This window comes from Enoplosus armatus, chromosome 19 (genome assembly GCF_043641665.1).
Source record: "Enoplosus armatus isolate fEnoArm2 chromosome 19, fEnoArm2.hap1, whole genome shotgun sequence".
Taxonomy (NCBI): domain Eukaryota; kingdom Metazoa; phylum Chordata; class Actinopteri; order Centrarchiformes; family Enoplosidae; genus Enoplosus; species Enoplosus armatus.
Genome location: NC_092198.1, coordinates 1,327,501 through 1,346,567, shown reverse-complemented (window position 1 = coordinate 1,346,567; position 19,067 = coordinate 1,327,501). Strand labels below are relative to the sequence as shown.

At 45.2% G+C, this 19,067-nt stretch overlaps 2 protein-coding genes across 2 annotated transcripts; one reads left to right on the top strand and one right to left on the bottom strand.

Moving 5' to 3' along the window:
• The first annotated feature begins 1,595 nt into the window (after window positions 1–1,595).
• On the top strand, window positions 1,596–4,444 carry LOC139301934 (lactoylglutathione lyase-like). Its single transcript, XM_070925454.1, has 6 exons — window positions 1,596–1,711; window positions 2,871–2,953; window positions 3,058–3,198; window positions 3,274–3,341; window positions 3,572–3,661; window positions 4,236–4,444. Exons 1-6 carry the CDS (start codon window positions 1,640–1,642, stop codon window positions 4,328–4,330), a joined length of 549 nt encoding a protein of 182 aa, XP_070781555.1. The 5' UTR covers window positions 1,596–1,639; the 3' UTR covers window positions 4,331–4,444.
• A 2,932-nt stretch (window positions 4,445–7,376) lies between these two features.
• On the bottom strand, window positions 7,377–10,658 carry hey2 (hes-related family bHLH transcription factor with YRPW motif 2). The gene is made up of 5 exons (XM_070926057.1): window positions 10,573–10,658; window positions 9,388–9,466; window positions 9,211–9,294; window positions 8,989–9,070; window positions 7,377–8,104 (listed from the first exon to the last, which is right to left on the bottom strand). The coding sequence occupies exons 1-5, from the start codon at window positions 10,656–10,658 to the stop codon at window positions 7,377–7,379; spliced, it is 1,059 nt and encodes a 352-aa protein (XP_070782158.1).
• Window positions 10,659–19,067: the final 8,409 nt, after the last annotated feature.

The window sequence follows — 19,067 nt, the reverse complement described above, 5'->3', positions numbered from 1 at the left end:
AAGGAAACTGAGATCTGTTCATCGCTAAATTAAAGTAGACGTGCGGATCAGACGTTTGTGCCCAAGTTGCTGTTGTTCTTGATTCTACCACCAGATGGCACTAAAGTCATCATTTTTAAACCCTACACATAGTGGCTTTAAAGCCGTACTAATCAATATTTTTCTATAAACAGTGGAGCGAATGTGAAAGAGGATGTTCTCAGAGAACCCAGAGAAAGTTATCACAAACTCTGCAGTTCTACGGTGCTTTTTAGCCTCTTTTAGCTCCTTGTTTTATGTTTTTTGGCACATTTCCTGTCTGGTTCAGTCTCTGTGTTTCCAGCAGCAGCTGTTTGATGAACCCACTGATTAACTACCTGCTCAGCAGCAGACAGCAGACTCTCTGTTCCGCTGTAAAAACATGTCATCAGATGTTTATCATGTTGAAACCTACCGTACCTAATGTGTGTAATATCTGCATTTACTGTGAGAGCAGTATGAGGGTGTGGGGGGGGATTAGTGGGTCTAAAGTCTGATCCAGAACCAGGGTGTGATGATGTCCGTCTGCAGCTCTCTGGTACCTGTTCAGACCTGCAGCTCAGCTTAACAGCATTTTTCTACCTGGATGCTTTCAAGATCCTCCGTTCCCCCTCAGGGTTTCCTACAGCTACCTTTACTACCACCAACATGTTGGGCAGCAGCAGCAGCAGCAGCCCTGTGACCACTCCCCTGAACTGAAATACCTGGCTGAAGATAATCCTGCTGCCTTCAGGTTCTCACAGAAAATCTGACTTTTGGGCGACGAGACGTTTGGGAGCAGAGAAGATTAGTAAACACCAATTAAATGAAGATCCAACAATAAAACAACAAGAGATGTATGGATGAACGTGTTGAGAAGTTAATTTAACCTTAAAGCTTCAATTACATTTCCTCTCAGCTCACTGTTGATGTTTTGAAACTCAAGAAAATAATATGTTGACTTTCATACATCAATCATTGGGATTTGGAGAGTATACGAACATTTTCTTTAATGACATTTTTTGTGTTATTAATACACAACCAGTCACGTCAACATATGAGTTTCTTTACACAAAATCAACGTATCTTGTTAAACAAGTAACTTTTCTCATTATCACATGAGCTGGCGTGTTGCAATAATGAGTCATTATAAAGAGAAACGTCTGCTTCTAACATGAGAACCATCTTGTTAATCTGAGAAAACCTTCTCATAACGAGTAAATGAGCAAATCTTTTTCGTCTTGGAGGCAGCGACGCGTTGATGCCATAATTCATCACTTTCATCAGGAGGAGTATTTTTGATGAGGTTCGAAACGTAGCAGTTGTTGTAGCAACAGAATGAATAGTGTAATAATAGCATTAATAGTAACAGAACAAGTCATAATAGCAGCAATAGCAGAAGTAAGTAAGTAAAGTTTATTTCTATTGCGCCTTCTAGAGTAAAATAAAAATACAATAGAGTCAAATACAAATGCAGAGAAATTACAAACTTTTTTATAAAAGTTTCCATACTTCATACTTCAATAGCATGACATTACATCTCAGAAGCACGATCTTACGAGCAGCACTTGAAGGCGGCGCAGCGGAGGAGGACTGAGTGTGTGGAGGAACCTGTATCTGGATTCAGTCTGACCTGAGAGCCATGGAGGGCAGAGGAGGACTGTCGGACGAGGCTGTGACTGCTGCCTGCAAAGAAGGAGAGCCCATCACCAAGGTGAGAGTCTGCTTTAATATCGGCTTTATTTCTCCAGGATTTGATTTGATTCTTCTGCTCTGCAGAAGATCCAGACTGTGTGGTGAGTTTGTAAAGCAGTCAAACCTGTTGCCACTAATTTGTGACTGCAGATGCCTGCAGGCCTGGCAGTTTACATACTTTGACATTTTGTTCTTGATGTTTGAGCTGCAGAAACCTGAGCTGCAGAAATCTGAGGAGCTTTTCAGTGTTACATTAGATACAGAGGCGGATTTATACTCATGTACAGGCTAAAGACACAGCTGTAATAGAAGTTTTCAAGGGGCCACGTCACCCAAATCACATAAACATTTTGGGACTTCTTGTGTTATCTAATCATGCAGATAGTTTCGGTGCCTGTGCCAAGATTTTACCTGAGATTTCCACCTCAGTGCACTGGTGCAGAATGTAATTTCATCTGTGGAGCTAAAAGCTCAAATGACAAAACAACTTGTCTTTCCAGAAAAGGTGTCCAGGTTATTCTGGATCATCCTCCGAGACTTTTTCAGTAGACAGTAGTTCACACTGAGGGTTGATGATTATCCAGAGTGACACAATAAATCACAGTTTCCTTAAAGAGCTAAAGAGTCCCGTCTTTGTAATTTGACCCTTTAGACTTTTTAAAATGAAGTTTACTGACATGAAGTGCAAAAATGACACGAGACCAGAAACCTCGTCTTTTTATTTCACATCACCCTGTACCTGAAGGCATGAAGACGTGTTAGTGTATTGTTATGAAGGGTAAAGGGACTAATTAAGTTTAATAAAATAAAGAGCAAAAGTGACAGAATCCCAGAAACCACCAGGACTTTTTGGAAATTCAATGAAAGTTGTTTTTATTTGTTTGTTTCTGTCATTGACTCTGTACAATGTGAACTTAGCACCAACTCCTGAGAAAAATACCTTTAGCTGCTGAACGCTGCACTGTGTTCAGCTTCTTACAGCTTTTATTCTGAAAACACTGAGACAGAACCAGGCTGGAAATGTGCCAAAAAAACCAAAACTATGAGCTAAAAGAGGCTAAAACATCCTTAGAGCTGCAGAGCTGGTGATAACAACACCAGGGTTTGTTACTACAAGCAGTCTTTGTCTTCAGAGAAATCTTGATCAGTGCAGCTTTAAAGACTTCTTGTCTCTGCAGGACTACATGATGCAGCAGACGATGCTGAGGGTCAAAGATCCAGCAAGATCTCTGAACTTCTACACTCGAATCCTGGGCATGACGTGAGTCCTCAGTCTGATGAAACCTGATTCCAATAAGCTGTATATGATCATCGGTCCGAGCAGCTCTCAGCTTTGTCACCTCTGGCCTCCTCTGTGGTTTCCAGCTTGCTCCAGAAAATCGACTTCCCTTCGATGCGTTTCTCCCTCTACTTCCTGGGTTACGAGGACAAGGCGGACATCCCGGCCGACATCAAAGAGAGGACGGCGTGGACTTTCTCTCGCAGAGCCACCATAGAGCTCACACAGTACGTATGATGAGCGCTGAAACACCAGGCGATGGCACCGTGCGATAGTGAACGTCTCATTTCTCTGTCTGTCAGTAACTGGGGTTCAGAGTCAGACGAAGGGCTGTCGTACCACAACGGGAACAACGAACCTCGAGGATTTGGTGAGAAGTTGAACTAATGTAGATTTCACAGGAAGTAAACAAGTAAACTGCTTAAAAGAACTTAAAAGTGATTCTTTTACTGCCTTAACTTACTTTCATCTGGCTATATTTCAACTGATTTGAGTATTGTTTGTGTCCAAGATGAGCTGAGAGGAAGGTGAAGCCGTCGTCGCCTGTACTTTCTGTTCTTTGTGTGTGTGTTTTGGGTGTAACCGGCTGTCTTGTTGCAGGTCATATTGGCATCGCTGTTCCTGATGTTTACGCTGCCTGCAAAGTGTTTGAAGAGCAGAAAGTGACGTTTGTGAAGAAACCACAGTCAGGTGAGTGCTTCAGGTCCAGGCTAAAAGACTCAAAGGCTCAGTCGTTTCCTCAAACAGCTGCTCAAGTTATTAATTACTTACTTACTTAATTACTAGTGTGTTCATTAGTTCTTAGTGTTCCCCAGAAATATTGACTTTACAGCAGTCAGACAAAACAGTCTGGAAATGGAGGCTAGGAAATCAAGTGTTTACATTTTATCATGTAATCTTATTCTTTTACTTTAATAAATGTCTCTTCGTCACTTCGTGTTGTTGGTTGATATAAGTTTCCACCAGGAGGTGGCGCTCAGGTTTAAGGTTCAGGTTAGAGCCGATGGTGGACTACCATACTTACTGGTGTTGATGACATTGTGGGGACATCCAATGCGTTCACACAGTCACATTAGGAGGACTCACTCCCAGAAAGATGGTCCTCCCAACGTAAACATGAGATTTTAGGGTTAATCTGTAGGTTTGGATTAGGTTTCCAGGGAATTATTAGTCATAATTAAGTCAGTGCGGTGTGTGTGTGTGTGTGTGTGTGTGTGTGTGTGTTTACCATTATGTTAACTACCACCATTTTCCCCTCTCACAGGTAAAATGAAGGATCTGGCCTTCATTCAGGATCCGGACGGCTACTGGATTGAGATTTTAAGTCCTAACAACATGGTGTCCTTAATGTCACCTTAAATCAGAGACACACAGGGAACTCTTCAGGGACTGATGTTTGGACGACACAGCTGAAACGAAAGACTTGGTTTATATGATTTAAACTGTGATATAAATCTGTTCTGTTGAAAACCAGCTCCTGTTCCACTTTTTGTTTTCTTGTTATGTTGCTCGGTGACTTGTCTGGTCTTGCAGATCTTAAGATCTTTGCTCAAGCTGCTCCTTTTCTAAAAAAAAGAAACTGAAAGTGGTCTGTGTTTCTGTCAATCTATTGACAGTCTGTGTTTTAAGATTACACCCCCATAATCATAAACACGACATCGTCCCTGACCATCAGCACGCTAACATGCTCACAGTGACAATGCTAACATTTACTGGAGTGTCAGTATCAGTAACATGGCCGGATTAACTTGTCCAGGGGCTCCGTTTCTCTTCTTAAACAACAACAACAACAACTTTATTTAGGAAAATGCACCATGTGAGAAACACTGACGGGTCCAGGACCCGGGTGATATTGTACTTTAGTCACACTAACTATATCCCAACTGACACACGGTGAACTGGAGGAGGTCTGGGGGCCACGGGGCAGTCACACAGTTGGTCCTGGTTCCAGATGTTAAACTACGCTCAAAAAAAGTGCAGACTAAAAAACATTTGAGTGTGCTGTTGATGTTCGCCATTCTCCCACAATGCAATGCACAAAGGATAAATAGAAGAGCATATCACAGCTGCAAAACATAGATATTAAATGACAGTAAAACGTTTTGTTTTTCTTTCTTCGCTGGCGTCTGAATGTTGCATCATTTCCTGCGAGCATTAAATATTCTCGTATAGTTCCTACAGTTCTCCACATCAGGGAGCGTGTCCAGATGTTTCCAGACGGAGCTGACCAGAGATCTGTAGCTGCTGCTCCGCTCTGCCGCAGGCTACGTTAGCCGCTACTAGCATAACACACCTGAATCTCTGACCCAGCTGGTTGAGTTGCATTGTGGGTAGTGTAGGCATCAGGTTAAAGAAACCTATGAAATAAAGAAAACAATCTCTGTTGTACTCTTTTAAACAGAATAAGTAATGACAGTACAGCTGATGAAGCCAAAAAACAAAAATGTTTGATGTGTTTTAACTGGAAATTGTGATTCATGCGGTCGTTATGGCAACCACTTTGTTTTATATTGCTTGGCAAATGAGAAGACAATCTCTGTCTCAACACTGTGGCCCTCTTGTCCCCTCACACGGTTTCTGTCCCCCGGTTGTTATCCGGTCTGTTCTGCCTGCCTCTGTGTGTCTGTATGTAAAGCGCTGACCGGCTCATGTCACACAATCCACCGCCGGTCACTTCAAAGCAGCGTCCCGGCGTGAGAACCGTGTCGGCTGACCGGGGCAGATTTACGGCCTGCGGAGCTGTTCCCAGGCCTGTCAGCCTTTAATCCTCCATTCAGCTGGAAGTGACGCCGTTTTCTTCTCTGGGAGGATTTAACGGGTGCAGCAGTGATTTCAGAGTGTAAATCAACTGCAAGATGAAGGCAAAGAAGGAGTGGATTAGTGTGTGTGTGTGTGTGTGTTCTGTAATACTCCCCAAACCTGGGAAAGCAGTCTAGTTACTCACAGATACCTTAAGAAAGAAGACATTTGAAGTTTTGCATATTAATGAATGAACCACAAGGTTCATTTAGCTGTTCTGGAGCTTTCGGTCACGCCACATGATCTTCCACAGCAGACAGAGTTTTCCCACTTGTCTTTTATAATTATAGATTCTGAAGACTCAGATTTTAATTCAACCCGGTCCTTAAATGTACCATTTTCTGACAACTGGGCAAATTTGAGCTGCAAAGGAAGATGATGTGATGTGATGATCAAAAGCTCCTGCAGCTACTAAATGGATCTTGTGGCGAGAGCTGCTGTTTCCAGGGTCAACAATGAACTGAACCTCAGCTAGCTGAATCAAGTTTTCCAGTTTGCAGTTTAAAGGACCCTCCCAGTACTTTACATCACCACTGACCACGCTGCTGTGTTTAAACTCCACATCTGCGATCAGGCTGAATCTCCCCACGTATAAAGAGTTCACACTGAAAACATCAAAACACCGTGACAGCTGCACTTCATCTTTATTTGTAAAAAGGCACACAGAGAATCAGAGAGGCTTGACGGTAACTTCAGTGACAGTTTACATAATAGAACAAGTGGAAAAGGGTTCAGTGTGATCAAACACTGCAGGTGTGAGGTGGAAACTTTATTCTCAGTTAATCGATTCTCTTCAGAAAGCGTCCGTTCTTGTTAGTTTGGTTAAACATCAGTGAGCTGATTATCTCAGAGGACTTTGGTTTCATCCGTCTTTGGCACATGGTCAGTGTTTGAGTGAAGGTTTTAAAGTGTGAATCTTATGTAGTTCTACTTTTTGTTATGGTCAAAAAAAACAAACATGAAAAGACCAAAACCAACAACCTGTCAGTCCGTCTCTCAGTCCTGTCTGACTTCCTGTCTGACTTCCTGTCTGACTTCCTGTCCGTGGCTCTAAAGCTTCATGTTTTAAAAGGCGGTTTTAATAGTTAACGGAGCTCCACGGTGTAATTGGTTGTAGTCTTTTCAGGAGATTTGTTGACAATAAGTAAAATATAGAATAAAATACAGAACATCAGCAGACGTTTAAGGGTAAACTACAACAAACCAACAGGTTCAGTTCAGGGTTCAGTGGAGGTCCAGTCCACAGGGACTTAAGGTTCTTCAACATAGTTTCTTCAGGTTTGTTCAGGTTGTGTCACTTTGTGTTAAAGTGGAGTAAATCTCATGTGGGAACAAAACCTCAGTTAAAGTTGGTAAAACACGTCGAAACAGTTCAGTAACTCTGAATAGAAAGAAGAAAGGCAACAAATTCAACCGTTCATGTCTGTTCTCGGGGCAGAAGTTTCAGAACAGCTGGTCACTTTGTGAAATCAGCAGGTGAAACAGTCAAAAACACCTCAGAGGTTAACAAGTTAATAGAACGAGTTTCTTGGGTCAAGTGTTAAAACTGTTTAGAAGTCGCTTGTTCACTGGCGGTAAAAGTGTCAACAGGTCAGAGGTCAAACAGTCAGAACGCTCCGACTTCAGTTCCCCACGGTCTGTAGGGTTTACTGCTGCTGCTGTGAGGAGTCTGGGAGGAGGAAGAGGAGGAGGAGGAGGAGGAGATGGGAGGACTGGTGGTGGCGGCAGCGGAGGTGAAGGAGGAGGGAGGGAGGATGGGGAAACCTCCGCGGAGGGTGATGGGAAACGACGCAGAGAGAGAGAGGAGGGAGGCGGAGAGAGGAGTGGGGGTGCAGGGGAGCATGAGAGACGAGGAAGAGGAAGAGGAGGAGGAAGGAGAGGAAGAGGAGGTGGAGTCTGCGTAAGAGGAAAAGGAGGAGGCTACGCTGCGCTGCGACAGCTCCAACAGCCTCTGGGGGGCTCCACCTCCTCCTGCGTCAGGAGAAACAGGAAGCCCGCTCAGTCCGTACGGCGTCACGGCGGCCGGCAGAGGCCGGAACGCGGCAGCGGTGGCGACGGCAGCGGCTGCAGCGGCCCAGTGGTGGGGGTGGAAGGGGTGAGGCAAAGGGTGAGGCTGCTGGTGGTGGTGGTGGTGTGGAGAATGGGAGGTCATGGTGAGGGCGGTGACGTCGCGCTGCGAGGCGCAGGAGGTGAGGTGGGAGAGGAGGCGGGAGCGCAGCGGGTCGCTGGAGTCCAGGCCCTCCACGGCGCTCAGGTAGCGGGAGACCTCCGTCACACACTCCCTGAAACCCAGAGACAGGAAGTCCAGGGCCAGAGCCTGGGCGTCAAAATAACCTGCAGACACACAGACGGTCAAACACTGTTCATCAATATGGTTTCCATAACGACATAAACGCCTTCTAAATATGCTCAACTCCAACTGAAACAGACCAGATGACCTGATACAGCCGTCAGCTGACTGCATGTTTGTTCTGTCTGACTTTACACGCTGCTGCAGCTGCTGCTGCTGCTGCTGCTGCTGCTGCTGCTGCTGCTGCTGCTGCTGCTGCTGGTAAACCCAAACAAACGCTGCAGAGAGACGGCCTGTGAACGCAGCCAACACTGACCCTCTCCCCCAGCCCCCCAAACCCCGCTGGCTATATGAAAGCAAACAGCGCTGGTCAGGGTCAAGTGGTGCTTTTATCCCTGCAGTGCTTTCCCATGGACTCAACACCTCCCTCCGTCACACACACACACACACACACACACACACACACACACAGTGCTTTAAAGTGACATCACGTCCACGGTGACGCTGACGAGGACGGACCGACGCGTCACCTCATGTCTTCTGTTAGAAGCTGCACTTCAACATCCGACTGACCAACAATCAAAAAAAGTTCTGAGCGGAAACAACTTTGAAGTATTTGTTTGTTCTGCTAAGAGGGTTCTTCAGGTCTTTACGTGCAGCAGGCTGCTGGTTGGATCCCAGTCTTTGTACTGGGCGGCTGCGGCCCAGCAGGTACAGCAGGTCGGCCATTAATCAGAGGGTTCGACCCTGAACCTGATGGTTCCGGCTGTCCGGCGAGTCACAAGTGACCCGAACCAGCAGAGGATTGGACACTGGGAAGTTTTGATGTTGCTTTGCTGCTTAAAGGAGCTACAACTCTGTCCTCTATGGAGGACGTGCGTGCAGACCTTGTTGTTCCGGGTCTCGACAGCAGATCTACTGTGATTACCTTTCCCTCCTGTAGCCTGCAGCACCTTCAGATGGTCCACAGTCATCTGCAGAATCTCTGCCTTCTCCAGTTTCGCTGAGCCCTGACGGAACAAACCAAAAGTTAAAGCAGGAAGACACAAGTTCTGCAGCTCCTCATCGTGGATGTAACAAGCATCCGTCTCTCTGTGTGTCGGTTCTGTTGGGATCCTCTGTGGTTCTATATGAACCAACAGGTTCTCACCTGCTTCTCGAACGCCGTGGGGACGAGCCTCCGTAACTCCAACAGACTGTTGTTGATTCTGTCTCTGCGTCTCTTCTCGATAATCTGACAAACAAAAGAAAAGAATAAAGACATCAAACTACGAAGTGACCAGCGTCAAAACTCCTTTATTATTATTATTATTAATGATAACTTTACCCCTCTGCGTTTCTTCCTCGCCATCACTTGAGGGGTGGTGGTCGGTGATCCACATCTTCTGAAGGACGCCGTCATGTGGCTGAAGAACACAACAGTAACTGATCATCAGAGATACAGACCAAGGAAACTTTGACCTCCAGCTGCTGGACTTTAAACATTCTGGATCATTTCTTTGTCTGTTAAAGTGCTTTCTGTTCACAGCCAGATGTTCCAGCTGCAGCAGAGTCTCATGTATGTAATTAAGTACATTTGTTCAAGTACTTTTGAGTATTTCCATTTCATGCTGCTGTATACTTCTGTATAATCTGCCCAGTATCTACCTTGATGAACTACAACTCTCTTTGTTAGTGATAAAAACAGAATAATATAATAATAAAATATTAACACAGTGAAAGGAAGCATCCTGCATAAAGAGTACTTTAGTACATTTTGCTGATAATACTAATAGTAGTTATTGTAGTATTTTGACTTGTAGTGGAGTATTTTCACTCTGTGGTACTGTTACTTTCATTGAAGTAAAAGATCTGAGTACTAGTAGGTTGTTGAAAAGGATTATGGGAAATGTAGGACATGTAGATATATATATATATATATTTATTTAACTTTAGACGCTTTCTGTCGGTTGCTGTGGTGACGAGGAGCGACACAGCTCTCCACTTTACTCCACTTTACTCCACTGCTGGAAACAGAAGAGCTGAAACGGATCTCACAGATTTTACTTGATAAACTGATTTGATTTATGTTTTTTTAGTAACATGCAGTTCAGAACATCAGGTGTACTTCATCTTTTACCTTTAACTGTAGTAAACGGTATTTTAAAAGGCAGACCTTATTACCAGATATAACTGTAGTCTTTACCACATGATGTGTATTTGAGTGAATATTGAGTAGTATATATTGAGTGAAGTTGTTCTTCAGGGTTCAGTCCAGCTCTGACAGCAAAGTAAAGGTACATACTGTAACTTTAAATCTCGGAAAGACTAAATCAAAGGATCCTGTAACATTCTGATATGCAGCACCAGCAGTTATATAAGTTCAACAGGATCAAGATTTCTTCATGCATCGCAACGTGAAGGTGGAGCCATCTTTTATACTGAAGGTACTCGGCCTCAGTGGGTCCTGATGGGTCTCTTCATCAGACACTGGAGCTTTTCACTGTGACACGACGGAGAGTCCCGGACTCACCCTGGATAAAGGCTCTCGCTGCCCACATCGATGGTCTCCTCCGCGTCACTCTCTGCCGAGCTGCTGTCCTCACACGGCCGCTTCATGGTGCATGGAGGGCGGGCAGGGCCGTCTGTCTCTCCCCCGGGAGATAAAGTTCTAAATAAAGTTTCTTCCCCTCGGAACAAAACAACACCTTCAGACTGAATGAATAAACACCTCTGTGGGAGTGAAGTCACCACCGCTCGACGCAGGCAGGCCCACACTTCACTGCAGAGGCATTAGATCGAGATGGATCGAGATGGATCTGGGTCTAGTTTTCTGGTCTCACAGGAACATTACAGGACAGTTTGTTTGTTGAATCCAGCAGCTGATTTCAGGTTCGTTTCCTTCCCAGAAAAGAAAAATATTCACAAAAGTTTTTCCTCTGAAATGAATTCCTCCCGCAAAATAAGTCTTCCCGCATCACTGTTGCGTTAGTGTCTGAAGCCAATAAAAGGTTCACAAATGTTCAGAGTGAAAGAATTTCTCCGGAGCTTCCAGGAGTTGTTTTTCAGCGGTGTGCGTCCGGTAAACAGTCCGGGGCAGGTGGCCCGTGTGTCGGCTGCAGACTGGACTGGTGACCGGTGTGTCCTCCTCCTCCTCCTCTGCTGGAGCTTTCCCACGGAGCCTGGGAGCCACACACACACACACACACACACGCGCACACACACACACACACACACACACACACACACACACACGCGCACACACACACACACACACACACACACGCGCACACACACACACACACACACACACACACACACACACACACAGTGGAACCGCCCACGTGTGCTCAAACACAAATTTGAGATGGAAGATTTGTGCAGCCTCGGCTGGGCTGGTCCTTCTCTCCTGATAATACCGCCTGTCTGGTTCAGACGGAGTGTGTGTGTGTGTGTGTGTGTGTGTGTGTGTGTGGGAATGAGGCCACTTCTGACAGTCAGAAACAGTCATTATGTAAGACAACAGGTTTCAGACTGGACTGTTGCACTGAAGCTGATGTTAACTTTATTCCTATACTACAGCAGTAAAACACAACATACAAATTAATGCAGCAGAAATATGAATCCAGAAACATCAGATATGAAAGTACACGTCGCTGGTAATACTTAAATACTTTTACTTCAGTAAGGTTTTGAATGCAGGAAAAGAGAGAGAGAGAGAGAGAGTGTGTGTGTGTGTGTGTGTGTGTGTGTGTGTGTGTGTCAGACGTTCCCACAGCTCCTGGCTGTGTACACTGAAACCCAATCATCGTGTGACAGGTCAGACACACACACACACACACACACACACACACACACACACACACACACACACGCGGCTGTCTTTTCACACGTGCTAATCTTTTTGCAATACAACAAGGATTTAATGCAGCCACACACACACACACACACACACACACACACACACCTTTTATCCGCTCTTTCTTCTTCAGGTGACTTCAGGTGGACCTGTCAGCACCCTCTCATTGGCCGAGCTGGAACGTAACAGTGAGTCCGCTTCATTAGAGCTCTGACCTCAGTGTTGTTCAACAAACTGACTCGTTTTACGTTTTCTTCTGTTTTTAATGAAACAAATAAATGTCTAATAACTAGAAGAAAGTTCATAGTTTACGGTAGGATGGAGTTTTTTTCAAACACAGGTGTAGCTTCAGCTGGTCTTCACCGCGTCTTCTGTCCTCCATCACTTCCATTGAGAAGTGGCGCCTGTATGAAAAGCAAAAACGATGAAACCAAACACATCATCAATCCAAAAATCATCCTCCTGACGTCGTTAACAAACTCCTACCAACAGGCGCTGCGGCACATGATCGCTGGTCTCAGAATGCAGGAAGTAAACTGCAGGAGCAACGACCAATCAAAGAGATGACGGTTAGCTCCAGCTTCCTGTCACTCAAACAGCTCCCTCCTCTATACGCTAAACACCAGATTTAAGATGGCCGACTGCGTCAAAGTTCAGCTCCGTGTTGTTTATTGGAGTAAACCGGGATGAAGCGGTTCTCTTTACCAATGGGGGGGCAGGAGGAGGGCGCTTTGAGGTGGCCCTCAGAGGAAACACAGTGCTGCGGGGGTGGGATGAAATACGACCCAGGAAGTCCCGTTATAAACATTACATCCAAACTAAAAAAACCAGTGAAACTAAAGGTTTATTAAACTGTGAGACAAGACTTCATGATGATGAGTGAAGAGCAGCGGAGGAGGAAAGTCTCATTCAGGATGATGTTTATCATGTTGAGGGCGAGAAGCTGCTGCCAACAAGGCCACAGCTTGTGGAGTGTGTGTGTGTGTGTGTGTGTGTGTGTGTGTGTGTGTGTGTGTGTGTGTTGACGATATCAGAGGTTTATTAGTGTCAGGGGTCACAGAGGACAGGCAGGGCCATCCTATAGCAGGAAACACTGAGTGTCGAGGGAGGAATATCTGTGTGTGTGTGAGGAGGGTAATATCTCGGGGAACGTCGGGCCGGAGCGCCAAGCCGCAAGTCGGAAATCCTTTTAGAACATGTGTGTGTGTGTGTGTGTGTGTGTGTGTGTGTGTGTGTTTAGAGAGAGAGAATGGGAGGAAGTGGTGTATTATTCTCAGTTAGACGCTGCTCGCCGCCCGTCCGTCGCTACGACGCCTCAGACCTCACACCACTCGTTCCCACAGGACATCCAACACACACACACACACACACACACACACACACACACACACACACACACCATGTATCAGCTACCTGCCATAACTTCACCAATACAAATATCCAAAAATCTATTTCTTGGTATATCATTACCTTCTCTAGTTATTCACTCTGGAGGCGACATGTTTCCTCCCGTGTGCCGAGCTCCGAGCAGCTGTCCAGATGTTCAGGTGCACCTGCAGATCTGGACTAACACCTGAGGTGCAGCAGAGACGAGCCTGCTTCAGACTTCTGTTGAAAGTTAAAAGTATTTTCTTCTCGGCAAAATGAAGCATGGATGCGTTTCCAGAAATGGAGGCTGTCTGTCTCCAGTTGATTGGCTTTAAAAACATTTGGCTCATGAGCACCTGCTGTTTATTAGGGTCTCACCTGCCGTGACGAGATATTTATTGATTCCTTTCGGTAAAATGTAAGATATGTTCTGTCTTGTGCTGCAGATGTTGAGTGTCAGAAGTGACATGAAGCTGATGCTGATCCTCTCGTATAACAAACAAATGTATTTCCAGAAGAGCTCCTTTAAGATGTGAGAGTTTGGATAAAAGCTGCCAGCTGCAGAAGAAGAGCGTGACGGAGGTGACGCCACCGTCAAACTGAAGGAAAGCTTCAATTAAAAAAACATTATAATAGAACTGAGGTCAGTTTCAAAATAAGAGCGTACCGGAGTGTGTAAAGGAGGTCAGTGTGTGTGTGAAGTTTACGAGGGTTATCACCAGTCTTTAATGCACTCCCACAGACTGTATGAATGTCTGTTGTTTGAGGTTATAATAGTCTATTGTTGTGATGAAGGAAACCTGCAGACGCGTCCTCTGGGAGCGTCGCACCACCAACCTGCAGGTGCTGCGTTACTCCACTTCCTTCCTGTCACCTGACCTGCGCTTCCCTTCAGGACGCCGTGTAGAGGACAGAGTGCGTGTGTTGGACAAAAACTAAATATAATAGTTTTATCTTTAACAATTTATGAACAATTCCCAGATGATCCTTTGATACCACACGAGACGTTCAGTTTGGTAAATGAAGGTCATCGTTATCATCCGAACGTGTGGAGAGTCGTCTCCCTGCTCACTTGACCTCCGACCTGTCTTCCTCCTCTCCTCTAAATAAAGGTTAAACAGTCAGCCTCATTCAAAATGGTTCTTTTGGTGTGTGAAACGTTTCTGTTGAGCGTAAAACAATGCGACAGGCTCTCTTTGCACTGCTGCTAATCTTACAAATTAGAGGGTTCTGTATAAATCAATGTTTCCTGTATAAGTAAGTTCCTGAAATAAATAATAGTAACGTGTGTCGAACCCTTTATTTCATCAGAGGAGGAGAACAGAGAGAAGAAGAGGAGGAGGAGGAGGAGGAGGAGGAGGAGGAGGAGGCTGAGTGTCAGAGAGGCCTGAACCTTTAATCTCCAAACACGTCAACACACACTCGACAGCGTACGGGACTCTAATGTGTGTGTGTGTGTGTGTGTGTGAAAGTTAAAGTCCAGATTGTGAAGCATACCTGTCATCAACACACACACACACACACACACACACTTACATTCAAACACGTTTTGGTGAAATTGTTGATGTTTGTTGTGTTGAGAGAGAGAGAGAGAGAGGTGTTGTAGATTTCTCCCAGTCGTTTCTTATCTCTCTCGCCCACTGTCGTCCTCTGGTTTGAACTTATCAGAGGCAACACCCCGTCTGGAAATTCACGCAGATTAAAGAGCTTTTATAAAGTCTTTATTTATCCACAGGAGGGCTGCTGAGTGTGTGTCCGTGCAATACGCACATTTACGTTTTCGTCAGCTGTGGCATTTCATCTTCTCCCGGCCTGAGACGAAGTTTATTTATATTCATTTTATTTCGTTATCATGAATCTGTCTCCCCTGTTCACATGCAACACTTTATTTTAGGCTTTCTGTTGGAACAAAACTCTGTAACGCCGACATGCTGAGAGATATTGATTAGTATTATTACTTACAGATGAGGTGAAGGCAGCTCCCACGATGTCAAACCACAAGTCCTCCAAATGAGATGCCACTACGTTAAGGTTTGTTTAGGTTTAGGCACAAACCTCTCTACCTCTAATGTACTTTGGTTCTTTCATTTCCATTTTTTATGTGCAAATTTAAATACGTACTTTCACGCCGCTTCAGTATGATGACAGCGTGTTCATAAAGACACAGAGGGGCTTTGAGCTAAATGCTAACATCAACAATGCTAACATGTTTACCATGTTCACCGTCTTAGTTTAGCGTGCTAACATTCGCTAATTAGGATAAAAAACAAAGTGCAGCTGAGGCTGATGGGAAAGTCATTCATTTTGAAGGTATTAGACAAAGTGATATTTTGACCTGATGATGGCGCTAGAAGTCAGAGGATTAATCCTCATTAATCATTAGGGTTCATCCTCTGGAGACTCTGAATATCTGAATCAAATTTCATGGCAATCCATCTGATAATTGTTGAGATAGTTCTGATATATCTGAGGGGGGGTGATAAAAGTGTTTTACCCCTGTAGTCCTTTGAGATCTTGTATGTGATACTGGGCTGAACAAATACTTGACTTGACTGAAGCCACCATGTTCTTCATCATCTTCACCCCCCCTCACTGACAGAGATAATCGCCTCTCTTGGTGTCAGCATGTGTGAGAGTTGGTGTTTGCAGCGAGAGCTCTGCTGTTCTGTTCAGCATTAGAGTCACTTATATCAGGTCCACACACACATTCCTGCTGCCGCCTGTATAGAAACACACACACACACACACACACACACACACACACACTCACACACACACCTGTGGTCAGCAGCACCTTTGTTCGGTAAAAGATGCTCGTGCAGTAAAAAGTGTTCAAACAACACATATGTTTAACCAAGACTAGAGGTCTTCACGGGTCCGCTTGGTTCCTCGTATCTGAGACCAGATGATGTTCAGGCTGATCAGGTCTGGTATGGTGCTGATCAGGTCTGGTATGGTGCTGATCTTGCAGCAGGTCTCAGGTCTGTGGGTTGGTTGTTGCTGTTCTCTCTCTCTGTTTGGGTCTGTTCAGGTCGATCCTCAGGTGTATTTGGATCAGGTCTGACTGTCCTCTGGTTCATTTCAGATCTGGTCTCTATTTTCCAACAGGGTCCAACATTTTGAAGACCTCTAAACTTCTAAACTTGATATCTAGACTTCCTTTGATCAGATCCAGATGAGGAAAAACCAACTCAAAGAGCGAGGGGACTGCGGACCTCAGATCAGGGCCGCCAGTCTCCTGGTTCCACTGCCGGCCTCCCCTTCAGGAACGTGACCCGGCTCATTGTGGCCTCCTGACCCCACACGTTCCACTGATGGGGGGCCGCAGTGTGTGTGTGTGTGTGTGTGTGTGTGTGTTGACATTTGTGGCACATTCTGAAGAGAGAAAGTGGGTGTGGGAAAGACCTGCTCACCCATGTCAGACTCCCCACGACACACACACACACACACACACACACACACACACCCGGTCAGCTGATATCCAACTCCCCCAACTCTCCCAGCACTTTATCTTCGTGTGTGTGTGTGTGTGTGTGTGTGTGTGTGTGTGTGTGTGAGCTGCTGGGAAAGTCCCCTCAGCTTCCATAATATTTCAATGTGACCTCCGATTCTCAGAAACATCACTCACTGCAGCAACGTCACGTTTAGGTTTTACAATTTCTGCTGTTGAATTAATTCAGATTCTTCATATTAATTAAATAAAGTCTTTTTGCAGATGGAGTTCAGCTGAAGAGGTCGACACGTCGGATAACTTCCACAGGCGTTTATTCATTTAACTCCAACATTAAAGTGTGACCTGTAAACCGTGACGCAGTATTTGCATCAGAACAAACGTGTTCAGCAGATTATTCTTCTCTCAGCTGGTTAAACCTCTCCCTGATCACCTCCACTGGGTTTTAATGCAGAGACGTTCATGATGTGTGGTTCTCATTTACATGTTTTTCTGTTTGGTAAATTGGTCATAAATGTTACCTGTTGCCATCATAGAGTCCATCCTCACCTCCTCCATCACCGTCTGGTACGCTGCTGCCTCCACCAAGGACAGACGCAGACTGCAGCGTATCATCCGCTCTGCAGAGAGGGTGATCGGCTGCAACCTTCCATCTCTTCAGGACCTGTACTCCTCCAGGACCCTGAGGAGAGCAGGGAAGATCGCTGCCGACCCCTCCCACCCCGGACACCATCTGTTCGACCCCCTCCCCTCTGGCAGGAGGCTGCGGTCCATCAGGACCAAAACCTCCCGCCACAAAAACAGTTTCTTCCCCTCTGCAGTCAACCTGACAAACTCTCACTGACCCCCCCCCAGAACACAAACACAAGCTATACGTTATATTAACGTACATCACCCCTGTCCCCACTGCGTTACATTAACGCACCCACCCCCTACTGGACACTTTACCTGGACACTTTACTTTATTCTGGTCACTGCACTGTTGTTATTTATCTTATCTTATTTTTTTTTTTTATTTTTATTTTTATTCTTATTCTTATTTTAGCTTTTATATTCTACTTATTTGTTACCAAAACAATAGCACCTTCAGACCACAGCAAATTCCTTGTAATGTATGTTACTTGGCAATAAACAGTTTCTGATTCTGATTCTGATTCTGATTTGTGTCACCTGAAGGGTGAAAGTCCAACAGCAGCTGGTCTCTAACGGACGGTCTGCGGTCGGCTGCTGGGCCGGTCGTGTACGGTGGCTTTATCGGAGCTTGTTTGATGGAAACAGCTGAACTGAATTAAACTGAACCAGTGAATGAGCCACAGAACCAACATTAGGAGCCGAAAGACGCTAAAATGCTCCTGAGCTGCTGAGTCGGGCGATATTTCCTTGAGGGTTCGATTGGGGTTTCGAGGCCATGTTGATCCCTGTTGGCCGTCACACAGAGGAGGGAAACATCGTTTCTCAGCAGTCGGTGTGTGAAGTGTGTGTTGATGTCAGATCAGTTACAGAAGCAGAAGCATCATCTGAGAGTGTTAAACAGCTTCTGTTTCCTTCTGGATGAGTTTGTTTCATTTCCTGCTGTGGCAGATTAGGTTTGGTCAACTTCTCTGACTCACAGTCACATCCGAGATGATTTACCAGTTAAAGTCTTTTAACAAGTACTCAGTTCTTGGAACAAAGATGTGTGCAGTGCAGTTCAACATAGACGTGTTTTTATTTTGCCATTAATATCCATGAAGTGAATGAAGAAGGAAAACGTCACCGCTGCTGATCTCCTGACAGAAGAGTCTGTTTGCTCCTGTTGACTTGGCAAACAGAAGATCTTCAGACGTCTTTTCAGGACGTAGTTTATCGTGTTTGTTGGTTCAGATACCTTCAAAAACAAGTCATCAGCAAGTGGTGAGATTTTATGTTTGGATCTGGAAAAAGGAAACGCTGCCATCAAAGGTGCCTTTGAGGCAAATTAACACTTTTACACATTCACAGCAGAAAGTCCCGTTCCTTTATTTCCCATCAATTTCTATAAATACAGAACACGAGAAGAGCTTTGATGGTGTCTGACACTCGTGAAGAGAAAGAAGGGGATTTCTTTGTGAGTAAAGTCGTATTTAAGTGAATTAACATCTTGACCGATGAAAGAAAGGAAGGAAGACTGGGAGAGTTGGAGGGAGAGAGGGCAGTGGATGAAGAGAGAAAAGGATAATTGTGTGTTTCTGCAGTGAAAGACTGTTATTCTTTGGTGCTGCTGAGAGGCGGCCATTGTTGAGTGGAGTTTACCAGTGGGACCGGTCATCTGAGATCACACATCCTGATTGTCGCCCTCAGACCTGATCTCCGCAAGCTGCCGGAGGAGGCT

What these genes read in the sequence shown, in the direction of transcription:
- LOC139301934 (XM_070925454.1), top strand. Translation starts at nt 1,640, where the DNA reads ATGGAGGGCAGAGGAGGACTGTCGGACGAGGCTGTGACTGCTGCCTGC. An exon ending in ACTCGAATCCTGGGCATGAC is followed by an intron (nt 2,954 to 3,057) that starts GTGAGTCCTCAG and finishes TGTGGTTTCCAG; the next exon opens with CTTGCTCCAGAAAATCGACT. An exon ending in TGTGAAGAAACCACAGTCAG is followed by an intron (nt 3,662 to 4,235) that starts GTGAGTGCTTCA and finishes CCCCTCTCACAG; the next exon opens with GTAAAATGAAGGATCTGGCC.
- hey2 (XM_070926057.1), bottom strand. Translation starts at nt 10,658, where the DNA reads ATGAAGCGGCCGTGTGAGGACAGCAGCTCGGCAGAGAGTGACGCGGAG. An exon ending in CGAGGAAGAAACGCAGAGGG is followed by an intron (nt 9,295 to 9,387) that starts GTAAAGTTATCA and finishes TTTGTTTGTCAG; the next exon opens with ATTATCGAGAAGAGACGCAG. An exon ending in GCAGGCTACAGGAGGGAAAG is followed by an intron (nt 8,105 to 8,988) that starts GTAATCACAGTA and finishes GTGTGTCTGCAG; the next exon opens with GTTATTTTGACGCCCAGGCT.